Source organism: Netta rufina, assembly GCF_964035555.1.
Source record: "Netta rufina genome assembly, chromosome: Z".
Classification (NCBI taxonomy): Eukaryota; Metazoa; Chordata; class Aves; order Anseriformes; family Anatidae; genus Netta; species Netta rufina.
The window spans coordinates 25,590,600-25,616,916 of NC_140126.1; the positions used below are offsets into that span (position 1 = coordinate 25,590,600).

The 26,317-nt window shown below is 32.8% G+C and overlaps 1 protein-coding gene across 1 annotated transcript in view; it reads right to left on the reverse strand.

Annotated features, from left to right (window-relative positions):
• Positions 1–26,317, reverse strand: part of RFX3 (regulatory factor X3) — a 122,864-nt gene that overhangs the window by 19,311 nt on the left and 77,236 nt on the right. The window contains exons 4-7 of the mRNA XM_084304730.1: positions 20,219–20,477; positions 11,095–11,169; positions 6,825–7,006; positions 6,118–6,237 (exon numbers count right to left, since the gene is read on the reverse strand). Of these exons, the coding sequence (XP_084160856.1) occupies positions 6,118–6,237; positions 6,825–7,006; positions 11,095–11,169; positions 20,219–20,477 (636 nt within the window). The remainder of the gene's footprint in view (positions 1–6,117; positions 6,238–6,824; positions 7,007–11,094; positions 11,170–20,218; positions 20,478–26,317) is intronic.

Consider the following 26,317-nt stretch of genomic DNA (forward strand, 5'->3'; position numbering starts at 1 on the left):
GCATTAAAAAATAAGAATTTACTCTGTCCCAGTTCTTAATGGTACCATGTTGCATACTTTGCACTTCAAAACAGAATTGTAGCCAGCAGAGAAGGAAATAAGTGAAACCCCAAAGCTGAACAGGATGTGTTTTAACTACCACTCAAGCTTGAATTGCTGTGCAGACTGTTCAACTCCATGCTAACTTCAGAAAAGTGAAAATAAATTCCATACTAGATGCACTACTTTGAGAAGCAGTTTAATCATTTGGGAACTTTCATTTTGTTCCTGGTAAACATACAATAGCAATGCACTGTGTAACTACTAAGACTACTTTAAAAGCAAGTTCCCATGAAAAGCATCCATTCAGTATTCTAGACATTCTTGAAAGGAATTTAACTATACAATAAGAAAATACAGAGAAAGTACCCTTTTCAAAGAGAAAGACTCTTGGCCTGATTAATAAGAAGTTTTATAACTTCAGGAATGTCAAATGCTTGGGGAAAAAAAAAAAAAAAAAAAAAAAAAGAGAGAGAGAGAGAGACACCCATACCTATCCTATCTCTAGGACACTTATATTAAGTTTCACATTCTGTAATCATCCAGTGTAAAATCCTGAGCCTACTGAAGACAGAAAGGAAGCTTTAATTGACTTTAAAAAGACTAAAATTTCATTTATGGTATCATGGTAGCACTAAACTCAGATGGTAAATCTCCCTGTAATCCAGGCCATTCATCTAGGAAGAATTCTTAACTTCTCTCTCATTATGTATTGTAATTGCAAATACCAGGCAGACCAACTTCTATAAATATTTGTATTTCAAAACCTCTATGACAGTTCCAATACTTTCTTTAAAATTTATCATTTTACAGACCCTTCAGCTTTTGAAACATGATTCAAAATGTTTTGAACTAAGAATGACACTCCTTTAAGAGTTTTTCAGTTATGAAAACAAAACAAAACAAAACAAAAAACCACCTTTAATTAAAAGTAAAAAAGCCAACTTAATCCTTTGGTGCTAAGAATCAGGATTACCCACCTTCTTAATCTGCTGTGCTTTACTGAACATATGCCAGGCAAAAATCCTAATTCTGGCACTATGACAGGGGACTTGTAACAGGAATTAACCATTTTCATTAGAAAATCACTTAAACCAAGGAATGAAAAAAAAAGAAAATATTCTTTGCAGGAGCACAGGAGCATCAGATGAAACATACACAAACAGTAGTTAAGATTTTTAGATCTGCTATTGTTTATGTACAGATGGAACTTCGTCAGTTTAGATGAGAAAAGGCTCTCCACAAACCATTAGTTAAATTCTATCTTTTTTGATGCATTGAAAAAAATGGTTAGAATTTCTTAGCTAGTAAAATTATTATGAAAAAAAAATAATCTAGACTTTCAGCTTTGTTTTCCTATTCTAGCCCCCTACTAACCTATAACTTATTTAATCTTTCATCCTTTTCCTTTCTTTTAAACTACAACGTGCCAGGAGACCCGGAGTTGAAAATAATACCTGATTTTACATGAATATTAAAACTTTTTAAGATATTTGACCCAGAAAGGACACAATTTTAATTTTATATAGGTTAACATAAACATAGCAAAATTTAGCAAAGTTTTTAGTTAATATCAGAGATTTTTTCAATTTGTGAAAAGCTATGGAAATCCCTCAAAAATCTGAACATCTGACATCAGAACATGGAATTCAAAAGTGATGCAGAATGATATACTGGTCTCACTAGGCACCTAATTTAGAATACATCTCCATTGACTTCCATCGTCGAACTCTGAAGAAAGGTTATTAACAGAAAATTCTTCTCCCACTGCAGAACAGATCAATAAATACTGCCTAAAATTATTGTACAGCAAACAATTAATATTCATTAATAAGGCAGAAAGGGGAAGAATAAGAAAATGTCTGCTTGATGTGAAGTGCACATACAGGACAAGAAAAATCTGCAGGACAAGAAGCAAACAAAAACAAAAATAAATTAATAAAGTAAATAAATAAATAGGAGCCAAAATGGACTGATTAAGTCACAAGACAGACACAAAACAGCAGCTTTTTCAGTTAAGTTTTCAGCAGATTTGTTGTTTGCTTGCACTGTTGCCTTGTTGCCAGTATTCGGATTTTCCTCTAAGTATTAGAATCTAATATATTTCTGAAAAATTCAACTCATGCTGTTACGCAATTTATAATATTCTTTCTCTTTTTTTGTTAATAACAAAAATTTCTATCCTTCTAGCTTGCTCAAAATATGTAGGCGTTGTAGAAACAAACAGAACTAAGCTCTAAGAATATGCTTGCATTTCTCATTTTAAATCTATTATTGTGATTTATCACTAGGATTTCACTGTCACCCAAGTATGTAACAAAGTGGTGACCTTATGGATAACAGTGTGTAAAGTATGGTAAAGCATTTTAGTATTGTGTACAAATAAAATGTTCCCATTAATGTCAGCAGGGGGAAAAAATAAACTTTTAAAACTAGCAGAAAACAAGATATTTCAAACAGTTTTTAATACAAAAGGCAACACTTACTAGAGTTAACTATAGAAAAATCAAAGAAAGCCAAATACTTTAAATATTTATTGCATAAGAAGTTGCAGGTAACAAAGAAATAACTGAGTAATATTAGAAGTTTTTGGTATTGAGATCAAGTTTATACCAGTTGCATTCTAGTATAAAGGAAATAACAACACTTCCAAGTACACTGTTGTGAAACATTATAAACCCTCAAAAATATGCAGGCAGTATTTTAATTAAAGCATGGTTGTCTGAAATCAAATAAGGTAGAACTGCACAGAATTTAAAAAAATGCAAATTCAACGTGTGCACTTTTTAAAAAAAGTCCTTCTTGGTTGCTGAGATAAACATAATCTAGAAGGTGAAGCAGACCTTTCTAATTCCTTAAGCCACAGTCAGCTCAGCACCCAACCATACTATATACAAAAGGTATGTCCTTGATCAAGAGAAAGGCTGTGGGTGTTTTCTGAAGTATTCCATTTGGAATTAGTTTAGTAGTGTATCATGTAAGTTCTATTATTAATCATTTTAGAATACTGTCTCAAGGAAATTGTAGATGAGTTTACAGATACTGGTATTTTGGGGCAGTGATGCATTGATCTGTATCTTCAAATACAAAAATGCTATAACATGTAGTTTCTCTGCTGTTCATAAATCCAAACCCTCTTTTAAAAGATTAATAAATAATTGTTGCTTTGGACTCAAGATAGCTTGGTTTAAAAGTAATGTTTGACTAAACAGTATATTTGGGGAACACAAGAAAACACGCAAGAGAACAGTACCAAAATACAGATTATTTTCTACATAAAATAAATATGTAGGGTAAACAGCATCTATAGAAAGCAGTGATTGATGTGTTCTGATTAGAACACTAATAAATGTGTTAGCTTAATGTTACAATATGCAGTATAAAACAATATATTTATTGTATATATTAAAAAATATCTTAGCTGACTGTGGAGCTCCCATAAATAAAAGGAACTACAACTTGTGTATAGAAGTACTGAGATATATATCTGAAATTAACCTGGAAAGCTAGAGGTTCACTCATGGAAATAAAAATGGAAACATGAAGAATGCCGTAAGGAACAGATAAGTGTGTCTATAACTATTTGCTGAGAGTAAAGCATAAAGATAACTCACCTCCTCCTAAGCTACAAGTTTCTGCTCATTATGAGCTAAGAGAGAAAAAAATAAAAAATAAAAAAATAAAAAAATCGAACTTGACTTTAGGGAGTGAGTCTCTGATACAACTGTCTGGAAAGGACAGCTTATGGGAAAGAGATCATAATAAGACTATACTTTAAAGTTGCAAGTGTTTAGTGTCAGACATAAAATTGTACAATTATACCCGGCAAAATATTTGGGTTGGATATTACTTCATCTCTTCCTAATAATCTTTCTGTTTTCTTGGTGTCCATTTACCATTTGTTAGCCTGCATTTGACCCAGAACTGATGGATAATATAACCATTTAAATATCCTGTTTATTCCTACCCTGAAAAATGTCTGATGACAGAGGCAAGCCAGGCCTTCCCTTGCAAGTCTGAGCCATACAGCAGGTTCAGCTGTAAGGCAGGGTGTTAGCTATTATCTTCCAGCCAAGACTAGTCGTTAACTGCAATTCTTCACTCCAATTCATAGGTGCTTTAAGTCTCTTGATCTATGGTTGTTGTCTCCAAACCACTGTCTCAGCTGGAAGATATGACTATTAACATCTGTGATTGGTAGTTACTGTTTTTTTCCTCTTACTGGAACAGAGAAAGAGTACTCCCACAGCTAACACTGATCACAACCAAGACTAAGCAACCAAGAGCATTACCTTGCATCTGAAATTTATGTCTGATAAATCTCAGACCACGAATTCAAGCCCAGGACAAACTGAACATGACCATACAGGAGTACTTTGGAATAGCCAAGTTACACAAATGGAAAAGGTTCATGACCCTCAGATTAAGAGCAGGAACGAAGGAAAATGGTTGGTAGCATATATTCAGTCTGCATTTTTTGCAAGAAAGGACTAAAAGTGTTTATCCAATTAAGAGGTGATAGAGATGGAAGAATTGGTATGACTAAACAGAAAAAGTACTGCCTTGTACTTTCCAAAATGTACTGTCTTACTCACTGCCTTGTACTTTCCATCCTTAATCAACATCTTTACATATTATCGCAACAAAGCTTAAGTGTGGTATGAACTGAATATGAAAGGGAGCATGCATGTGCACATATGAAACACGGGTTGAAGGAAAGATAAGCACAAAACGCTACACAATGCCAGATGTATGACTTCATTCATAGGCCAAACTGACCTTAAAAGTTAAGAAAAGTTAAAAGAGTTAAGAAAACGCTGCCAAACATCCCTAGCTAAGGAAAACAAGAGAACTATGCAAGATATATGGTAGTAAGCAAAACATTAAGGCAAATAGTAAGGAAAAATTGTGTCCACTCCCAAGAGTCATATAATACAATTTCAAAATCACTCTGTCATTGTGAATTAAGAACACAAAAGAGGTGATGATGATTTGTTAACTGGCATCCTTTATCTTCCATGTCCCACACAAACAATTCTGGTTAGGTAACTGTGGCATATATCTTGGGGCATGCATTTGATTTTGAGCATGAGTGAATGAAACCTGTAAATGAATGCGCTTAAATGGATAAAACATGCTTTGCTTAGATATATTTCTCAGGCATCTTAGATATTTCACTTTAGTGTAATACGGGAGGCTAGTGACATCATTCAAGGAAAAGTAATTTCAAAGAAGTGTACTGACTTCCATTTCCCCCCCTAAAAATGTCTGTTCAATACAGGTTTTTCTATATGCATATCTGCACATTCTTTCACCAAAAGCATAGGCCTCTGCTGTCATTTTGACATTTGTGAAAAAAATTAAAATAAAAATCTCCTTCAGTCTTCCCAGAAAAGTGCCACTGCTTTCAAATACTTCAGAGATTTCAGAAGATCCCCAGTAAAAATAGATGCTAAGAGAAAATACCTAAATCACTTACAGGCAAACTGTTATGGTCATCTTTGTCCTTCGCAGGGAAAAGAAATAAATGTCAAACTGAACTTAACCACGAGCTCAGTTATAAACAGCTTATATATAAAGTTGTATCATATTAAAAACAATAACATTTAAAATTCAAGGTTTTAATGCTTTTCATCAGATTGTGGTAAAAGATCTCAAGATAGTTTAAAAGAGTCTGGTTGTATCACATCTCACTTTTTATTATTAATTTTTGCGGGTTTATAATGATTTCCAGGTCAATATTTTTTTATGTTGACTGATGTGTGACTTGAGTGTGTATCTGCAGTTGCATAACAGCGAACTTCTGTTTTTCTATTGCCCATAGAAGCCGTGGAGGAAGTATTTATGACCAGGTTCAATGGGGCTTCCACCTGGTCTAGTGGAATGTGTCTCTGCCAATGTCAGGGGGGTTGGAATTAGATGATCTTTAAAATCTGTTCCAACCCAAACCATTTTATGATTCTATGATTCAAAGACAGGAAGTGAACAGAATTCTCATTCAAATTTTCGATGTAAGAGAACATAAGGCTTTATGAACTAGAACTATTAATAAGTATTCATCTTCATTTCACAATTTACCTCTGTTTCTGCTGCATGGGCTGTTGTCTCATAGCCATATATTGCATGTCCTCTTGTAGTCGATTAAGAGGAGAGTCTGGCTTGACACGAATCCCATAGTAATGATATTTGGAGTTGCCCCTTTATGAGAGAACAAGCACTGTAAGAACATTTTTATGCGTATACATCACATTACTTTACAGTTTACATTGACTGGAATATTATATCCACAAATTAGGCCTGACTCCCCTTTCATACCTGTTTTTTTTTTTCATAGATGTCATTTTACAACCTTTGGGCAATTAGTTCACTCTCTCAAATATTACCCAGAATTTTACACTTAGGAGAAATAATCATAATTAAAAAAAATAAATTAAAAACCACAAAACTAACACAAACAACAACAACAAAAAAAAAATGCAACTTCTCGAAGTCATGAAGAAACACAATCCTAAGTAATTTCCAAACACAGACTCTATTTTATTTATGCTTATAAGAACATGCAGTGTAAATATAAAAATGTAAATATATTAACCATCAAAATCAGGAAAAGTAAAAATAACATCTGGAAATCATAAAACTGTTTGAAATTAAGAGACAGACCTGACATACTGAAAACCACTGTAATGTTTAAACTCTTTGTTTGTTTCTTGAATAGCAGACAAGTTTGTTACTCACAGTTATTGCTTGCATTTTCTATTATAGTTCAGAATTCCATTAACACAAACCTAGTTCCAAGTCTTCGTGTCCGTAATCCCATGAAGATTGACCGTATGAGTTTTCCAAAGGAGGCAGCATTGACTGGATCCAACTTGTGCTCCTGACAATGTCGTAAGTAATGGTTGTAAAGGGTACTTCTTGGGAGGCTCACTCCTTCTGCAGTTTCGTAATTGTCCAAAAGCCACTGAAGCTATATGACATATAAAACAGGTGGGAAAAAAAAAAAGGTAAATTCATTATTAATTCACTAAAACTTTATTATTACTACTTTATTATTATCTTAATCATACAACATTAACTTATGACAGTTTTGAAGTCACTCTTCAAGTCTATTGAATAATAACTTCATTTCTATACAGGGATCCCAGAACTGCTAGCTACATCACAATCCTTTAGGATCTCCAGAATTACCAAGAAATAGTGGAACTCATTGCACTTGTGATCTCAAGTAAATGTCTATTTCGTAAAATACTTTTGGTTCAGTACCACACAGCAACTACGGTTTGGAGACAAACTGTTAATACTTCACAGAAATACAATCATCAAGAATGTAATTCACATAAATTGCACAAATAAACTCACTGGATTAACAATAGTTAGCTGATGCATTAGAAAACGTGTTTTTCTTTCCCTGCTAATAAAAAGACTTTAGAATACTTAACTGAATAGGATTTATATTTTTTTTTTGCTCTTGGATTCAAAAAGAAAAATGCTATTGCATATAAACCAAAGAGCAATTTAGATAATAACATTGAAAGTAGTAAGGGGTACAATACTCCTCAGTTGTAGTCTGCTTAACTTTCACTTCCAGGAGGAACAGAATGAGGTTCTTGGAAAAACATGAATATTTTCTTATAACAATGGTGGGTAATTTTGGCAACATGAAAGAAAAGACTTTAACATCACTGGACTTTACAGACAGCAAACAAACATAAAACACCTCTAGCTGCCAATAATGTGCAAAATAGATTAAAAAAAAAAAAAAAGTTAAAAATGACAATTAAATACATCTTGATTTAACGATAAAGGACAACAAGAAAGGAAATTAGAAATAGGTTGAAAGAGGTTGAAGACATTCTTAAGTTTCACTGTTTCAGTTTTCTGGCATATTAATATTTTCCCCTTCTTTCTCCAGTACTTGCTATGGTTTCAGTTCTCTGGAATCCTTCTTTAGATTTACCTTGAATGATTTGAAAATTTTGTTTTCTGTTTGGATTTTATTTCCCTTTTTTTTCCTAACTATTTAAACCAAAATATTAAAACTGAAGAAAAAATTTAATTGTTAAAATAAACTCTTGCCTCAATGTGTATTGAGCTGTTAATTTTACTAATGACCTGACATAAGCCTATCTGAGCTTAGAAACAACGGTAATTATATTTTAACTTTGCATTTAATCTTTGTTTTAAATCTATGAGTACATTTATATTAATTTAAATATATATTAATTATAAATATGTATTATATAACATGTCATATATTATTAAATCTATAATTAAATCAGAACAGATAAGAAATGTGAAGTACTCTTATTTTATTTTACTTTGGTTTTCCCCAAAGGGAAAAAATTGTAGGACAAAAAAATATGCATATTTCTTTCCAATTGAGTTCTCTATGTAGTATTAAAGACATTTTCTTCCAGATGGCTTATAACCTATTAGGATTCACTTTAAGTGCACTTCATTAACAATATCATTTTCTAACATATGTTATTCAACTGTATCTTGGCTGCCAAAACCACCACCACCAACACAAAAACAAGAACAAAAACAAACACCTCCTACTCCTACCCCCCAGCTCCCACACAAAGATATGTACAATGTAAGAATTTTTGCTCCAGGAGTTACTTCAGTAGCAAAGGTTTGGAATCATTTATTAGATTATAACCTGGAAGGAAAAGTGCAGTTAATATATGATTTTAAAAAGAGAATTGTTTACAAATATTATAAATTTGCTGCTAAGTAGCTTTTAAGATTTATTTTTTTTTCCTCACAAGAAGAAACATAATTCTAAAACTGAACTTTTCATGTTTGAATTCTAGTTTTTTAATTCATCGTGTTGACCATACTGTATGGGTAAAATTGGTATAAGTATGAAATATTTACAGTCAGATCTGCTAAATTGATTCTGACTCTGATTGAGCTGTAACATTCATAAAACATTAAACTATCAATTAATTTAATAAGTCAGACTCATGCAGAAATAAATCAGGAGAGAAAAGAAGAGGAAATGACAAATTCCCTACAGTAAGCACACATTAATTCAGTCAAAAAATCCCAGAAAAAACTAATACAGATATCACAACGTGAAAACCCAAAGACTTTGTATTTCCCACAAATTAATACATCACCTGCAAAGTGAAAGTTACTACTAATTAAATGTACAATTTAGAATTCTATTTTAAAACCTATTAAAGCCATTTCTTTTAATAAATGCCAACCAGCAGTAGATGACAAAATTAAGAAGAGCTTAAAGACACAAACATCAAACCTGTACTTAAATTCCATCCATATTGCCTTTACTTGAGTTTAAAGACAATAAGCATTGCTTTAAAATAGGTAAAGTGGCAAATAAGTCTCATCTAGATTGTATTAACTTCTTTTAAAATGACTGAGGCTAAGGAAAAATTGATTGCCAAAAAAATACATACAGGGGCTGTTGTTTTTTTCCACTCCACGGAATCAAAGATAACATTCCCATCAGAATAATTTTGAAAAAAACTTGAGTCAAGAAAGGAATAGCATGATGACACTTCTGTAACAGTTGGATGCACATAAAATTAATAGTGATATTAAATAGTAAATAGTCCAGAGAACTGGGAACTAGTGGATTACAGTAGAGGGGAAGGGTTTACAGGACCTTATTTTATAATTAGTCTCAGTTTTGTAACAAATTCTGGACTTTGTAATGGGATTAAACATAAACTTATCAGCTAGTGGATAAATTCAAGTGCTAACACAACCTTCTGAGATTTTGGCAAAAAACGTTATGGTCTCTTAACAATGATATTTAAATAATTTTAATATTTTTGGTTGTCCTATCTTCAAAGCAATTCTTTTATAAAATCAAAGATGCTTACAAAAGAAGTAAAATCTAGAAGATTAAAATCTAAAAGTCCTTCTGTTTCATAACTGTGTAGTATGATTTTCCTCATTAACTTCTGTCATTTTCTAAACAAACTAAAAAACCCAACCAGCCAACCAATTAAACAAGAACAAAAACACACAAAAACTTAAGCACAAAGCAACAAAACAATTCTAGCTTTCATCACAAAATTACCAGACCCATTAAAAAAAATATCCTGAACTAAATCCTACTTACATGTACATTTTTAATTTGATTTTTGAGTGACAGGCTCTATAACCACATTTTTAAATTAAGACCACAGACCAAATTTAAATTTCTACAGTAAAGCAATAAAAAAATTTGAATAACCTACATAAGTTAGGCTGAGAAGTAAGAAAAGAGGCAAGATGAATATGAACCAATCAACATGGAAAAAATATCAAATACAAAAATAAAAATACTGACAGAAAAAAAGCATTTCAAGAAAGACTAGGAACTAACAAAGTAATATTATTTTTATACACTAAGTTTTAAACTAACTTCGGTCCTTTTTCCTTTCATGTCAAAGTTACATTTAATGGTTTTATCACTATATTTGTTTTTTTTACACATATATCTTCTAGCTTCCTATGTGGAAAATTCTTAACTGTTAAGATTTTCAAAGTATGAATAAAGAGAAAGACAGTTAAGTGTACTTCAGTCTAACACACTGCTTTCATTTTTTTTCCATGTCATGATATGGATCTTTGGAATTCCTAAATCATTTCATGGTAAATTGTCTAGTTAGAATAAATGAAGAAAAATCTAAAAATAATCAGAAGATATTTAGTCGTGCTGTTTGCCTCTTCATCCTTCACATGCCCCCAAATTAATGCAGAGCACACAGATTGTTCTTGGTAGGCAACTTTCTTGAAAAGCTAGCTAATGAAGGATCATTTGAACATTACGTTGACTTTTACACTATAATCTGCAAAACAAATTTGTTAATTTGTGTTAATGCAGGTTTAGAGCCTTCAAAACAGATAATACAGTGCTATATACCACAAAGACATTTAACCTGACAAAATAAAGCCATGGGAGATGTAGTATAAGGTTACAAGCAAATAAAATGGGAAGATTAAGACTGCAAAGTAGTAATAAAATAAAACATTTAGAGGCAGGCTAAGCATGCAGAACAAGCAAGAGAGAGTGTATGTGAAGAAGAGACAACTTACATGGCTGTTGAGAAGAGAGCTTCTGTGAGTGGACAGACCATCAGACTTTTGCAGTGTCTCAATCGCCATTTCAATCTGATAATAGATGTCATTAAAAAAAGGACTCAAGACAAGATAGTAAAAAAGCCTGATCAGAGAAGTTTTGACAGGTTGCTTACAGACCAACAGAAATGCCTCCTTTTTTTCCTGGCTAGGACATACATTCTAAAAGGCCTCATTCCAGGGTCCCATTGAACGCAAACTTCCCCAATGAGGTCAAAAAGGCATGTTGTTTGCATATATATCATAGGATCACAGACTAAACCCATTTTACTTTCCTTCCTGCTCAGGAAATTATTTGAAACATATTTAAAAAAAAAAAAAAAAAAAAAAGCAAAACAAAACAACAATAAAGCAACAATGACTGACTGAACAAAGATATCACTAATAAAACAAAACAAAACAAAACCAAACAAAACCTAAGCAGAATTTTAAGAAAGGTTTCCATATGTTTTTCCTTCCAAATCAGAAAGAACAGTGTACAGCTTGAAAAAAATCAACTGAATTTGAAACAAAACTTGTACTTTTTGCAGTAACAAGCACATCTCATCAACCCCAAGTAATTCAACTGGTTTTCTGTCATTAGCTTCAATGGGACAGGATATCACTGTAACTGACTACTGCAGCAGCACATTTTGAATATTCCCAGCTGTCAAAGCAAATGGAAACTCAGGAGTTACACAGACTACAGGATCTAGCCTTAGGAAAAAAAGCTTTGTTCACAATAATTTTGTCTTTTAAAGGGAAAAGAACATCACACCGCTAATTAAATATACAGTAGTTATTCTCCAAATGCAAATGTATAAACACTCTCACATCCATTCCTCTTCTTTTGTCTTTGAATATCAGCGGATCTTTTGATGTTCCATAACAACAGCATTAAAGAATAAAATTGGAACCTAACTGTAATTTAACCGAGCAAAACCAACATCGAAAATGACAGAGACAATAGGATGTGCAATAAAAGGCATATAATTAAATAGCTACATTAAATGGCCAAAACAAAAGCAACGAAAATGCCACCTATATTTTTAAAACCACTTGTCATTCTCCCTGTACTTTTTTCATGAGCCCTTCCTATCCTACTTCAAAAATCACAGTACTATCCAAAGATTTTAGTCATATCAGTATAAGATTAATTAATTCTCCATATACCAGAAACTGAAAAATACTTTGATATTCCAATTTACTGTACATATAAAATTAGCTTCTCCCTTCTTCTTAAGAGAATGACTGACCAATATTTTCATTGTACTAATTATAAGAAATCATTTATTGTTTCTTTCCTATAACTACTTAATATTAAATATATAAAACTTTTATAGAAGTGCCTTGAGAATATGTTATTATTGTGTAAGAAAATATACTCTGGCAAGGAAATAATTTAATATTCTGATTTATTCTTGTTTCAATGGAGAATACTAGGAGGTTAAAGTACTCAATCACATAGAAATGTTCAAATTTTAAAAGCATGCAATATGATAAATACAAGTTTAGCACATCATCATGGTAAGATCAACTCACTATATACTACAGCTGTAGAATTTCCCTTCTACCACCAAACAACAAAGAATGCATACACATAAAAATCCTAATTCTGAAACACAGGTTATTTGTTCAACAGTGCTTAGTCTGCAGCAATACTACAACACTAAAGTTACATGTCCTCTTTCTCATTTCTTTGTACTGCTCGTTCCACTGCATTACTCTCATTTTGTTGTTGCAACGTGTCCCATTTGTTTACAGAACCAATATGTTAAAAAGTAGTAAAAATTACACTTATAAAGAAAAGAGGCATTACAGATCACATTGATTCCTCACTGCCATATTTCTTCAATGGTTTGTGGCGCTATGCAATTAGCCAAATAAAGAAGAACTTTCTTTGTTGTCATTTGGGGGAATGTTGTGGCTTGGGTTTCTTTTTAAAGTAGCTTTCACCATTAGTACCATTGAGGACAATAAATCTATGTTTACAAATCCACAGATTTTAAAACAAGATTTTCACTTTGTTAGGATCATCTAGTCCACTTTTTCTGCATAATGCAAACTCACCATTGTTGGCCAACACTAACCCATGTTACTTAACTCAAGCACAGAAAGATATCAGATTTGTATTTAAACTGAGTAATCATCACAACCTTCTCAACAGAAATTGTCCTTACTACCAATTATTTTGTTCATTATTTCTAGTCTAAATTTCTGTAAAGTTAAGTTTGTTAAATTTTGTAAAGATCTCTCTCTCTTTAATAACAGAAACCTTCTTCCTAAGTAAGCTAAACACTCACCTCTTCAACGTTTTTAGCATAAAATAAGTTTAATCTGAAGACAGATTTTTCAGACACTAATTTATTTGTAATTTAATTTCTATTCAAAACAGCACATAAGCACATACGGACATCAATTACATACGTAATGTAGGTTTTTTTTTAAATTACGATATTTCGCAGAAAGAATATGAAAATAATTTTAACATTTACATTATGTACTGCATACATAGAAGACTGATATCCTTGCATTTCTAGCAATATGCACTGAGAGATTCCACGCAAAACTAACATTATTTGTATCTAAAATGCTAAAAGACAAAAAAAAAATTACATTCATTTATTTGAGTGTATATTCATTTATTTTGATCAGTCATACATTTCTTCTACTTTTCTCTTAAAAAGACCAAAATATTTTTTATTAAAATGTTCTGACTGATAACTGAAATGTACACTATCATTATCACTGCAAATTCTACTGAACTATGCTAAATATTGCATGATAATCAGTTTTTACAGTAACATAAATATTGAGGGTGAACTAAATTAAAGCATGGTAGCCATGAAAACTATCATTTTGGACTTCACCCTCAGTTTACTTTGTTTGCCATCTAAAATATTACCTTATATTCTGACACAGCTATTATTGATTAAGGGTATTTCCCTGGTGTTAACAAATACAATAGTCTGATCCCAGTACATGCATCCATAAACCTGCAATGTTCAGTCATTATGTGAATGACTGATTTGGAAGTTATTAACTCTTCTTGTTAGTTTATGCATTAGTGTTCATTAACTTATTACTAGATAAACATAATATGCATTATAATTTCAGATGTGTATAAAATAGACATAGCAAATAACTATCCCAAATCCACTTACAAAAAAAAAAAAAAAAAAAAAGAAAAAAGAAAAGAAAACACCCACAAACAAACAAACAAGCAAAAAAAACCACCTGCTTTCCTAAGAACCAACGACAGAAGAAGCAGTACTTTTTCATGATTCAGCTAATTAGCACATATCTGTTCTGAGGAAGTGAAGACATATAGATTGAAGACAATCAGATGAAGTTTAAAGCCTGACATTTTGCGATTAAACTGGAAAAGTATGTGTAACAGCCATAGGTTGATAAAAATCCAAAATGTTTAGGTCAGATGACTTTCTCCTTCCTGAATTTACAACTGAAAAACTGTTTTCCATGTTTCTCTTCCATGATGGTGGTTCTCAAACAATGAGACCAATTCCACTCTCTCTCTCCAGGGTCATCCAGTTCTTTCTACGTGTAATAACTATTATCTACAGCTTCAAATAGATTCTAAACTGGTTTTCTCTCTGGTAATATCTCCAATATATGATACAAATACTTTCCAGAAAAAAAAATAAAAATCAGGCTTAGGTGAGAACTTCAGAGAATGCACATTCTACTTAACTCTGAAAAACATGGAAAAGTCATACACATTTTTAGGAGTTACTCAAATAAGAAAATCAAAAGTGAAAAGCCAAAAGGAAAGCTGAGTTCTGATTATTGTTAAAACCAAACCTGAAAGCATGTATGTCAAGGCAAAGAGGGAGATTGGTTGTTTTAGAACAAAAAAAGGTATTTAGTCAGAATCAGAAAGATCCAGTTCTCCAGAAAGGTGATACCTTCACACCACTGGTAATGACTGTTAAAAGAATATTAGTGGAATGTCATCTTGCATCCAGCTAGTGCATTTTCAAATAAAAGGAAATAATGGAAAATTTTCTCATGGATTCTGACACACCCATTTTGAATATCTCAGTATCACAAAATCATTGTGTGTCATGCAATGACTTTTATCAATAATTGGAATGCTACACTGGAATATATCTTGTTTCCAAGAATACTCCATCTTCATTTTTTTTATAAAAATACCAGAATAAATATTTGATTGCCCAAAGTGGAAACAAACTATGAGAAAAACTTGCTACAAGGCTTTTTACTTAGAAAACAGACCAAAAGCCAACGAACAAAAGTTGAAGCCAAAGCCAACAAATGGAAGCTTAAGCCAGACTTAATTCAGAAGAGGAACAAGGAGAATATGAAGGTGAAGAAGTGAGATGCAGGACAGGGTAGGTATGTCTGACCTTAGTTGGGTCATTCTCCCTTTTCCCCGTATTCCTTATCTTGTGGAACGGGCACAGCGTCAACTGAAGACATACATTGCAGCAAGGGACTCACATGGGCAGAACAAGAAAAATTATTATGGCCATGATGCAACATTGAAAACTATCTACTGTTCTGAATAGAGGAGAAGCCATGATGCTCCAGAGTTCTGAAGGAGAAACTAAAGCAGGGGGCTTATAAAGGCACAGGATCCACAGATCCTCCAATTATTATCTTAGTTAATTCACACCACATATTTTTTTATTTTTTTATTTTTTTTAATCAATGGTAGTGATTAACCATTGTTATGACTCATTTAAAAGAAAAAAAAATATTATTTGTTTTCTATCTGAAAATGGATGTTTTTTCTTTTCCAAAAAAGGCATGTTAATGTGCTCAGTTGAAGAAGACATAAGGAAGTATCTTGCCAATGTAACAGATCAGACCAGACGATCTAATATTCCTTCGCAGCATAAAAATCTATGCATCTTCTATTTTATCAGAAATAGTTTGTTTTTTGTTAAGACAGACAGAAGAATAACAATTATGCCACAAATTATCAGAAAAATTGAAGAATGGACATGGAAAGTGTTCCTCTACTGGGAAAGAGATTGATGAATAAAACCTAATCTCCAACTATTTTCCAAATGATAACTGCTTCAGCTTAGATGAAACATTTTAACATTTATTGCTTTTTTTCTTAAAACAATAATATAATTTCAGTAGAGCTATTATAATCAGGATATGATGTCTACACTAGGCTTCCTTACATCATCTATTATTCTCTTTCATTAATTACATGACACGTTTTGGATAGGTATCATCCCTTATTTAAGGATAGGAGCATACTCTACTGCTACCAGACTACTCGCTACCAGAAATAATAATTTGTGGTGATACATGTCCATATTAATTTTGGTTTTATTTTAATGCATATTTAGATCTGCACTGAAAGTGTCTACATTTCTGAAACAGCATCAGTGGAGACTTCCTATAGTTGGTGATGACTGATGAATGGCAACTGTATCTGCAGCACAATCCTAAAGGTTGTTAGAAAAAAAAAAAAAAAAAAACAACAAAAGACTAAAGTTGAGGGGGGGAGGAGGAAAGCCTCTCACTGGCTGACAAGCATAGCAACACCTTTACTATTAAAAACTGTATTTTTTTAAACTCATAGTATTATGACATTTGCTGATCCGATCATTTTATATATATATACATATATATATGTATTTTATCACGAGATTAGCTCTTAGACACTTGTAGGTGATTTAAGTTTCATTATTAATCTGGCAATTCAATTTTCAAGTTAGACTTTTAACTCTAGCTGCCCCGTCTTTAAGGATAACTACCAATTAGTCAAGACCTTTCAAACAAATTGAAACATGTAAACTCATTTCAAATGGTCAACCAGCTAGGGTGAATCACTTCTTGTTCAATGCATTCACAATCTATTTTTGACCTATCCACATATACTGACATCAAAATGGTCAATTTACAAAGCTGTTTATCTCCCTAATATTTGATATAGGTATTAGGATCGGAACGCCTCTATACTGTATTAAAAATATACATACATTTTTAATAAGTGGAGAAATAATTTAATAGGTGAGCACAGGATATCATGGGAAGAAACAGTGAAATCAATGGAAGTGAAATGACAGAAGAAAATGCTAAAAAAAATTGTCTTTATGAACTCTAACATAAGCCACTACAGTATTTATGCTGTAACAGTTAAGGAAGTGCACAAATCTTAATATTTTGGCTATAAAAACACTGTTATCACCTCTTATAGCTTGTGCAGGAGATCTTTCTTGTATAAATGCTTTAGAGAAATTAATATGAATCAAGTTATGAACAAATATTCACCCTTTATTAAACCCCAAACTGAACTCAGCCACAACAAAATAAAGTGAAGACAGACTTAAACTAAAAAAAAATCTATGAGTCTATTTTATTGAATACTGCATAAAAGAAATAATGTATATGTAGTAGTGTACAAAAAGGACTTTGTATGTAAACAAAACTATGGCAAAAATAAACAATGTTTGGTTTGTTTACATGTGGCAATAAGTAACTTCTCATTCATTGCTATATCCTTTTCCTATTCTTCAAATTTATTCAATGTTTGGAAATATTTGCTGAAATTTATAATAGCAAATCAGTTTGCATACATGTTATTTTGATTTCTCCAATATCTTTTCTATGCAAGAATGAAAAATATGATGATGATGAAGATCAAATGAGGATCACAAGTGAAACGAGCTCTAGGTCTCTAAGGTATAATCCAGATAAAACATTACATTGCTCTATTTTGCATAGTTTAATTAAGTCTTCTAGTAAAATTTAAACAGATTTTGTGTTTTAACTTTACAGTTTTAGTCGAACCTTTAATGTTTCAGCTGACTCTTCAATAATTCAGCTGAACAATACATATGAAGAGCCTAAAATGATAAAATCTAAAGTGTCCCACTTAATTAGAAAGAAATCCACTACATCTTACTTACAGAACTATAGTATACAAAATAAACAGTACCTTAAAAAGAAAACAGAAGATATTGTTTTAGTGTAAAAAATACAATTAAATCATTGTGATTTAAATATGGGCATTTTTAATATTCTTAACAGAATAATTAATATTGATCTGTAAAGGTTATTTAGAGCAACTAAAAGAGGCTGATTTTTGATACATGAAGACAAAGTGTTGTTGATAGAACGAACATCAGATTTTGTTAAATTTGGCAAATCTGACTTCAATTCAGCAACAAAATCCAGTTTTTAGTCTTTAAAATGAAGAACAGAGTTTTGATATCATTCAAGTGATTCTAGCATGTCCAACGTAAAATTAAGTTTACTACTCTTCATTTGTGTTTACTGGACACATTTATACCTCACTTGATTTCACATTCAGATAAACATTTCATGTCTTTATTCTGTTGTCACAATAGAAAACTAAACTTGCAATGTGGTATGTAAACCACAAAACTGCACCTATTCTTGTCTGAACTTACTTGAAGGAGAAGACTAGCATGATTTCTAAAAGAGGCAATATTTGTATTCAAATGTGCAAAAATTTAAATAAACTACAGATACTTTGGAATATCACCAGTATTTACATATTTAAAGTAACACCACTTTTCCAATTTTACTCGGTCTAGAGACCCACTTCCTTACTTCTGACTACAGAAAGATATTCTTGTTCTACCTATGCTTGGTAATCATAAAGCCACTTTCTACAAGAAAGTTGCATGACATATCTTTCAAATAAGCCAAATGAACCTTTTAAAAGAAAAAAAAAAAAAAGTATTGATTAAATTAAATAAATCTGAAACAGGAATGTTGCTCTATTCAGAAATACTTTTTTCTATTAAAATCATGTAAAGTGCAGGCAAGTGTTCGAAAACACTGTTTTTCATTTAGTCACAGAAAATAAATACAAAATTATCTGTTGCCAGCTGAAGGCTCTTGCTACATTATTGATAAGTATGCTCTTCACTCATTATGAGTCTTCATAAATTTTACTCTCAGAAAATAATACTACACAGTTAAAGCATTCTCAAAGTTTATATGAAATAGTAAGTTTACAGATTGTACAAAACCTGTGTATTTATCTATACCAACTGCTAGGAATTAAGATACTTTATTGGATCATATAAATTACCCAATGCTGTAGTAAATGTTCATCGTTATTCCAAATAAAACTTGGATAAAATAAAAATAAGAATATTAGATTTTTACTTGTTACAGTAGTTCTTAAAAATAAAGTCCCTTCATTTCATAGTCCATTAAACTACTGATAAATCAGTATTATTAATCATGTGTTATCTCCATTGGGACATTATTCAAATCTTCTTACTCTGTATCTCCCAGTTCTGTTCCCCATTACTTCCAAATCTCTGCAACCACATCAAAATACCCTGAAGGAATTAGGTAAAAGTATTCCTGATGGCCATTTTCTTAATAGGAATAAGGACTAACTGAGAAAGCTCTTAAGGAAAAGGTCTGTGTCTATGTTTAAGTGTCCACAATAGTATCTATCACAATTATAACAGCGTGCACCTTCCCATAGCATTGTAAGACACTTCCACAATGAGCTTTTTTTCCACAACACACGTTTAGGAAATGTCATGGATGAGTAAAAACAAAGTAGTATTCTGAACAAACAAATGCAAATATTTTGAAATAAGCTACCAGACATACACTAATATTGAGAAACAAACAAACAAACAAAACTACAAATGCAGGGAAGTTACTTATAAGTTACATTATATTACATTTACATAATATTTACATATTTTAACATAATTATAATCAACAAGATTGCTTTTCCTTTTTTTTAAAAAAAAAAGTGTTAAGTGGGGCTGGTTGAATTCCCCTACAATATTCATCTCAGACATACTACTTTGTGAGCATTCCCAAAGTTTTCACATGTATTACTTGCATGAAAAAATTTAACCTTGAAGATGTAAATATTTGCAACCCATCAAGGGAAAGGTCTCTGTGTTTAGGTTTCACTCCTGTATCTTGTTTATACATGTATTTATTTCTTATATTACAAAGAAAGTACTGTATAGTACTTACTCTGCTAGCATAATATTGCTGTATCTTCTATCATAAACATTATATCAGCCTGAAAGAACATCTTAGTGACTAAGAAACTAGTCCCAGAGATTTCACATCAGTCTGAAATACTTACTGTAGCTGGGGAAGTCCGCGTTGTATGAGTCACTGAATGACCAGAATTTTCCATTGAATTGCCAATCAGATAGGTCCCTCCTGAGCTGCTAATGAGTTGTCCTCCTGTGACACCCATCTGAATCCCTCCAGTGCCCACCATGCTATGAGAGGAGACCACTGTTGTCACCTGTGCAGAACTTCCTTGAGTATCAAAATAATTTCCCCCAGTGTTTTGGCTGTACATCTGGGTTTCTGTGTATGGATAAGTTGTAGATCGGCTTCAAGAAAAGAAAACAAAAGGAAAAGAAATTATTTGTATTGTTCATTTAGCTGAGGGAAACGTTGTATTTGTAGAAATGTGTGTGCAATAGATATAACCAAATTAAATATGGTGGGCAAAAAATCCCTGCCTCCTCAGAGAATAACATTTCATCACGTCGAAGAACTAAATAACTAATTCAGTGACAACATTAAACCAAGTATTCAACAAATCTTATGGACAAGTTTGTTAGTCTTACCTGAAGAGGAGCAGAGAAGGGAAGTATGACCAAAATTGAGGAAACAGAAAGAGCTCATACAATTATTAATAAACTGTAAAGCAATTTATCAAGCTCCATTCTTTTTTTTTTTATTTAATTCTACCATAAGATTTTGAATTTTAGTAATCTTACACACTTTTCATACTGTGCATGTTGCAAAATTGTGAACACATCATACAAATGTCAGCCAAGAAAATCCAACATTCGGGCTTCTTATGTTAACTACGAATTTTAAATTTTTCATAGTCCTATGTTGAAGCTTGAAATTCTGAGCTCACTGGTATTTTAGTGCGTGCAGTTATTTTTACAGGGTAAATTTAAAATTTTACATGAACCCATATTAAGATGAAAAACTGCATTTAAGAAATAAAACCAAACCAGAAGGTGTAAAAAGGTCACAAAGTTAAAGGTGTGCAGTAGTAAAATTTTTAAATCACATCTAACTATGAAACATATGCCTCATTAACCAGTTTACCACAAAAAAACTATTCAGCTACTGCAACCTTTTATCATATGTTTCACATATTTAACCACTCATCTTGAATCATTATAATCTATTATAATCTATATAATCTATATAATCTATATAATCTATTTATAGTTATTGAATATGTACTTGCTTCTGTGTACAGTTGGATCATCTCTATATCTGAAAATTGTTAATTCTGTAGCACTCATTGGTTCAAAGCCAAACTCCTTATTCTGGAAAAGTCTGCCTGAAATTTTTATCTTTTTTTCCCAACTGCTAAGATTTGTACAGAATCATAGAATCATAGCATATCCTGAGTTGGAAGGTACCCATAAGAATCATCAAGTCCAACTCCTGGTACCTTGGCAAGCATGACAACAGAAAAGTCAAAAGGTAAAAAACTTAAACTAAGTTTACTTAACCATTAATTTTCTAGCTTAAACATAAAATTCTGTAGTATTGCTTGTAATCAACTTACAATACTATTTAGAATTTCTGAGTTTCCCATTAACTTGTATTTGCTTATGCTAAGATGCAGTCTTTCCAAGTAATTACATTTTAACAGTAGTATGATTCAAAAAAAAAAAAAAAGATGAGAGGTGCCCAATCTCTTCATAAGTCTCCAATTTGTTTATTATAATCATATGGACTACAAAATTATATGAAAACATGCAATGAACAAGTTCAGCAAAAAAATTCAGCTGCTTTTATCCAAGAATACAAGAAAAGCAGGAAGCAGTATTCACTCTTTTATACAGTCAGCAGGTGATTAATACACTTGTCCAAGAATTAGATGTATTTTTTTTTTCAGTTAACTAAGTAAGAATTAGTTTCTTACCACAATATAGAAAAGGTAATGAAAATTTACTGTTTGTTGTTCTGTTTTTTCAATTATGGAAACTTACACAAGATTAATTAATTAGTTGGTTAACAATGGAGATTTAGTTAGTTAATTAGTTTATTTAGTTAGTTAACAATGGAGTATTTCAAAAGCTTTTTTATCAGCTGCATGAAACTTGAAGTTAACCTAAAATAAATGCCTTGCAGTCTACTGAAAACAAACATAAACAGCTTTTTTAGAGACAATGCTCATGTGGGCAGTTAATTTTTTAATATTTCTTTTGGAAATCTAACATCAGTTCATGTTTGCATTGCAATAGCCTATGTATGTGTTCAGCAACCATGCAGGTACTGATTCACCTGTTTAATCAAGCCAAGGTATTACTGTGATATTGCTTACCTTGTGATGAACAAGGTAACTGCTAGCAGAGTTGATGTTGCATGTGCCTTAGAGTCACACTATTTAGATTATGAACAGTGATATGCAGCATTTAGGAATGGCGGAAGCTCAGGGTGAAAAACATTTCACCCTAATGTTTGTGAAAGGAGTGAGCACTGTAAATCCACTCTCTCCCCACTCCCATCCCCAAAGAAATACTCTACTACAGCACAGTAAGAAAATGAATGAAATGCAAAGTAAGAAAATGAATGAAATGCAAAGCCACTGCTGTCAGTAAAAATAGTTATGGCTAGAGGAAATAGATCGTCCGAAGGATGTAAGCAAGATGTCACATATGTTACTTGCAGAAGTTTTAAGAAGCAGTTCTTTGGAGCAACGCAAATGCTAGAGAATGCCCAATGTTTCACCAAAAAAAAAGTCACAATCTTCCTGTAGATGGAGAGGGAAAAGGAAATGCTTGTTTCCTTTTACCTTGTTCAGGTATGTATATCATACATAGTCTCTAAGTAAGGACTGATTGTATCACAACACCTACATCTGCTTATAACTGCTCCTTATCACTGGATCAAGTGCAACCTTTGGGGTAGATCAACAGGTCAGATCCCAAGATAAACACACTTGTCTTTGTTCTAACAACCATGCTTACAACTGACTCTTTAAAAACACATTATTATTGGAGATGATTAGCAAACCTTCAGCAACAATCAAAAGGGTAATTAAAAGTCAGGTACAAGTGTTATTATTACATGCAATAATAATTGCAATTTACCAAAGAGCTTTTTAGCTTAACCAAAATACAAACTAATTGAGTTGCAAACAAAAAAGCATATCCCATACCAACTGGATAAGATGATGTTTTGGAAAGCAGCGACTCAAAGATTTTAATTTCAGTGCATACAATAATACAAACTCTCACCATGAAATTATGCAAAGAGAAAAATACAATGTTATATCCTTTAAACACACACAAAGGGCAATTTGAAATAAGGGAGTTATCCTACCTCTCCACAGCACTTGTAGTACAAACATGCGATATGTTCTCAAATCATCTGACATAAATCATATAGTAATTTCTTTCTTGTTACAAAGGTTGTCACAATCCTCCTATGCCTTATTTTCTTCAACAGTTGCATGTAAAGATCCTCTAGGGATTAGATTAGCTCAATGTAACTGAAGTCTTTTGGATCTTTATGAGAATACCTTGGTGATATACTGGGGCTTGAGATACAAGGTAGTAAACAGAATCTAAATCCACTGAAAAATTATGAAATTCAGTGTTTATTAGAACGAAATATTAGAAAGTTCATCAGAATTACTAAAACACTTGCAGAACTTCCAGAAGTTGTGCAAACTAGACAATATTTACACCAAGAGCATGCCACACAAAGTTAGAGACATTGCATGAATTCCATCTAGATTCAAGAATCTGAACATGTGTCCAATGTTCAGATCCCACACTGGAAATTAACGAGACCAGCATGAGTTGGACTAGGACTGTGAAGTACTATAGGTTGAGGTACCATCTATTATACTTTATTGCTTACAAACATTTTACAATGATTTCCAAAAAAAACTTAATGGTAGAAACAAAACACGTGGAGTTGTGTTATAAAGTTGTTAATAAAAGTATACTTCTGGCAAATGAAAACAGAAAGCAGTAATTTCTAAATTCAGTAAGCCCTTGCATTGACATTGCCAATTAAGTGCAATGTCCTCAATTTTATTACAGACATTGACAATAATACTACTAAGCTTAGCTTTTAGAGACACTTCGGTCTCTTCAAAGACACTGACACTTTGAATAAAGGAGATAAATAAGACAATGTTGGAGAATGAGTAAATCTTACTATCACTCTCCCTTAGTTGTCAGAGAGCACATGCACACATGGGAAATCATTTATTCCCAGCTGCATCTATTATTCGGTTCTATGTATATGTCAAAACTCTGATCTATTTACTACTACAAATCTGTGCTCCTGCCACCCCATCATGTCTCAGTATTTACATCAACTTTTCTTTGAACAAATAGCTGATGTGACAGACTCACCTTTACCATATTTACATTTGCCTAGAAAGCATCACCTACTGAATTATGCCTGTTTTATTTATGGCTTGGAAATGTTTGCTTTGGTGAAGGATTTTTCCATCACTCTACATGTTAGTACAAACAAACAAACAAACAAACAACAACAAAACAAAACAAAACAAACACCCACAAACCAGAATAATTTCCTATTTCATGAACTGTTTAGAACTCCAGACAAGTTAACTCAAGTACAGTTTGTGATTGTATTAAATTAGGTTTTAATTTTAAATTATATTCCAGTAACTTTAGTGACTTGCAAAATAAGGAATTAGGAATTGACTTCTTGTCATCAATTACAGGCACTGATGAAGAAATAGCAAGTATCGGATAGAATACACATTGTCTTTCAGCTAAAGATATATACCTTCATACTGTATAACTTGAAATATTAGCAGCCCTTCACAGTGGCTGTACAACGACTCAGTGCCAAATGTTTTATTTTTCTGTAATTCTATATTGTAAGCAAACAAGTAGTGTAATAATCATCTTGTTGATCTAGTAATAACACCAAAAATACTCAAATGGGTTTTCTTATGGATTGCTTACATAGCTTAGCAGACAGGCATCTAAGTATTTTTTGCTGTCATCTCTGTAATGAACTCTAGTGAAATCATAGTTAATGATACTTAATTAACTATGGTATTATTTACTGGGATATTAATATAATAATCAGTAGATGAGAATTAACATTTCAAATATTTCAGCTGTGTACCAATATAAACATGCTATTATTATTTAAAAACAGAGGAGCTAATACTTATGATCAATGTTGTGGTATTACAATATGGAAGAAAACCTCTGCGCATGAAAGCCAAGAAAGTCAATTTCCCATCCGAACAATATTCTGAAATTTTTTTAACATTTTAGCATATTACTGTGGTCCTGAAGCTAATTGTGAATTTCATGGAAACTACTAAGAACAGAATCAGTCATCTAATGTGCATGTGCAAAACAATTGGTGGATCAGACCCAGTCAGCATGGGTTCATGAAGGGCAAGTCCTGCCTGACCAACCTCATCTACTTCTATGACTGGATGACCCACCTGGTGGATGAGGAAAAGCCTGCTGAGCCTGCTACTTAGACTTTAGCAAGGCCTTTGACATGGTCTCCCACAGTATTCTCCTGGAGAAGCTGGCAGCCCATGGCTTGGACAGGCACACTCTTTGCTGGGTTAAAAACTGGCTGGACAGCCAGGCCCAGAGAGTGGTGGTGAACAGAGTGAAATCCAGCTGGTGACCGGGTCACCGGTGTTGTTCCCCAGGGATCGGTGTTGGGGCCCATCTTTAATATCTTTATTGATGATTTGGTTGAAGGAATTGAGTGCACCCTCAGTAAGTTTGCAGATGACACCAAGTTGAGGGGAAGTGTCCATCTGCCAGAGGGTAGGAAGGCTTCTGCAGAGGGACCTGGACAAGATGAATCAATGGGCAGGGGCCAGTGGGATGAGGTTCAACATGGCTAAGTGCCAGGTCCTGCACTTTGGCCACAATAACCCCATGCAGCGCTACAGGCTTGGGACAGAATGGCTGGAAAGCTGTGCAGAGAAAAAGGATCTGGGTATGCTGACTGATGCTCACCTGAACATGAGCCAGCAGTGTGCCCAGGTGGCCAAGAAGGCCAACAGCATCCTGACTTGTTCCAGGAATATAGGTATATACCAGGTATAACCAGCAAGACTAGGGAGCTGATCACCCCCCATACTCAGCTCTAGTGAGGCCATCCTCAGGTACTGTGTTCAGCTCTGGGCCCCTCACTACAAGAAGGACATCGAGGCCCTGGAGCG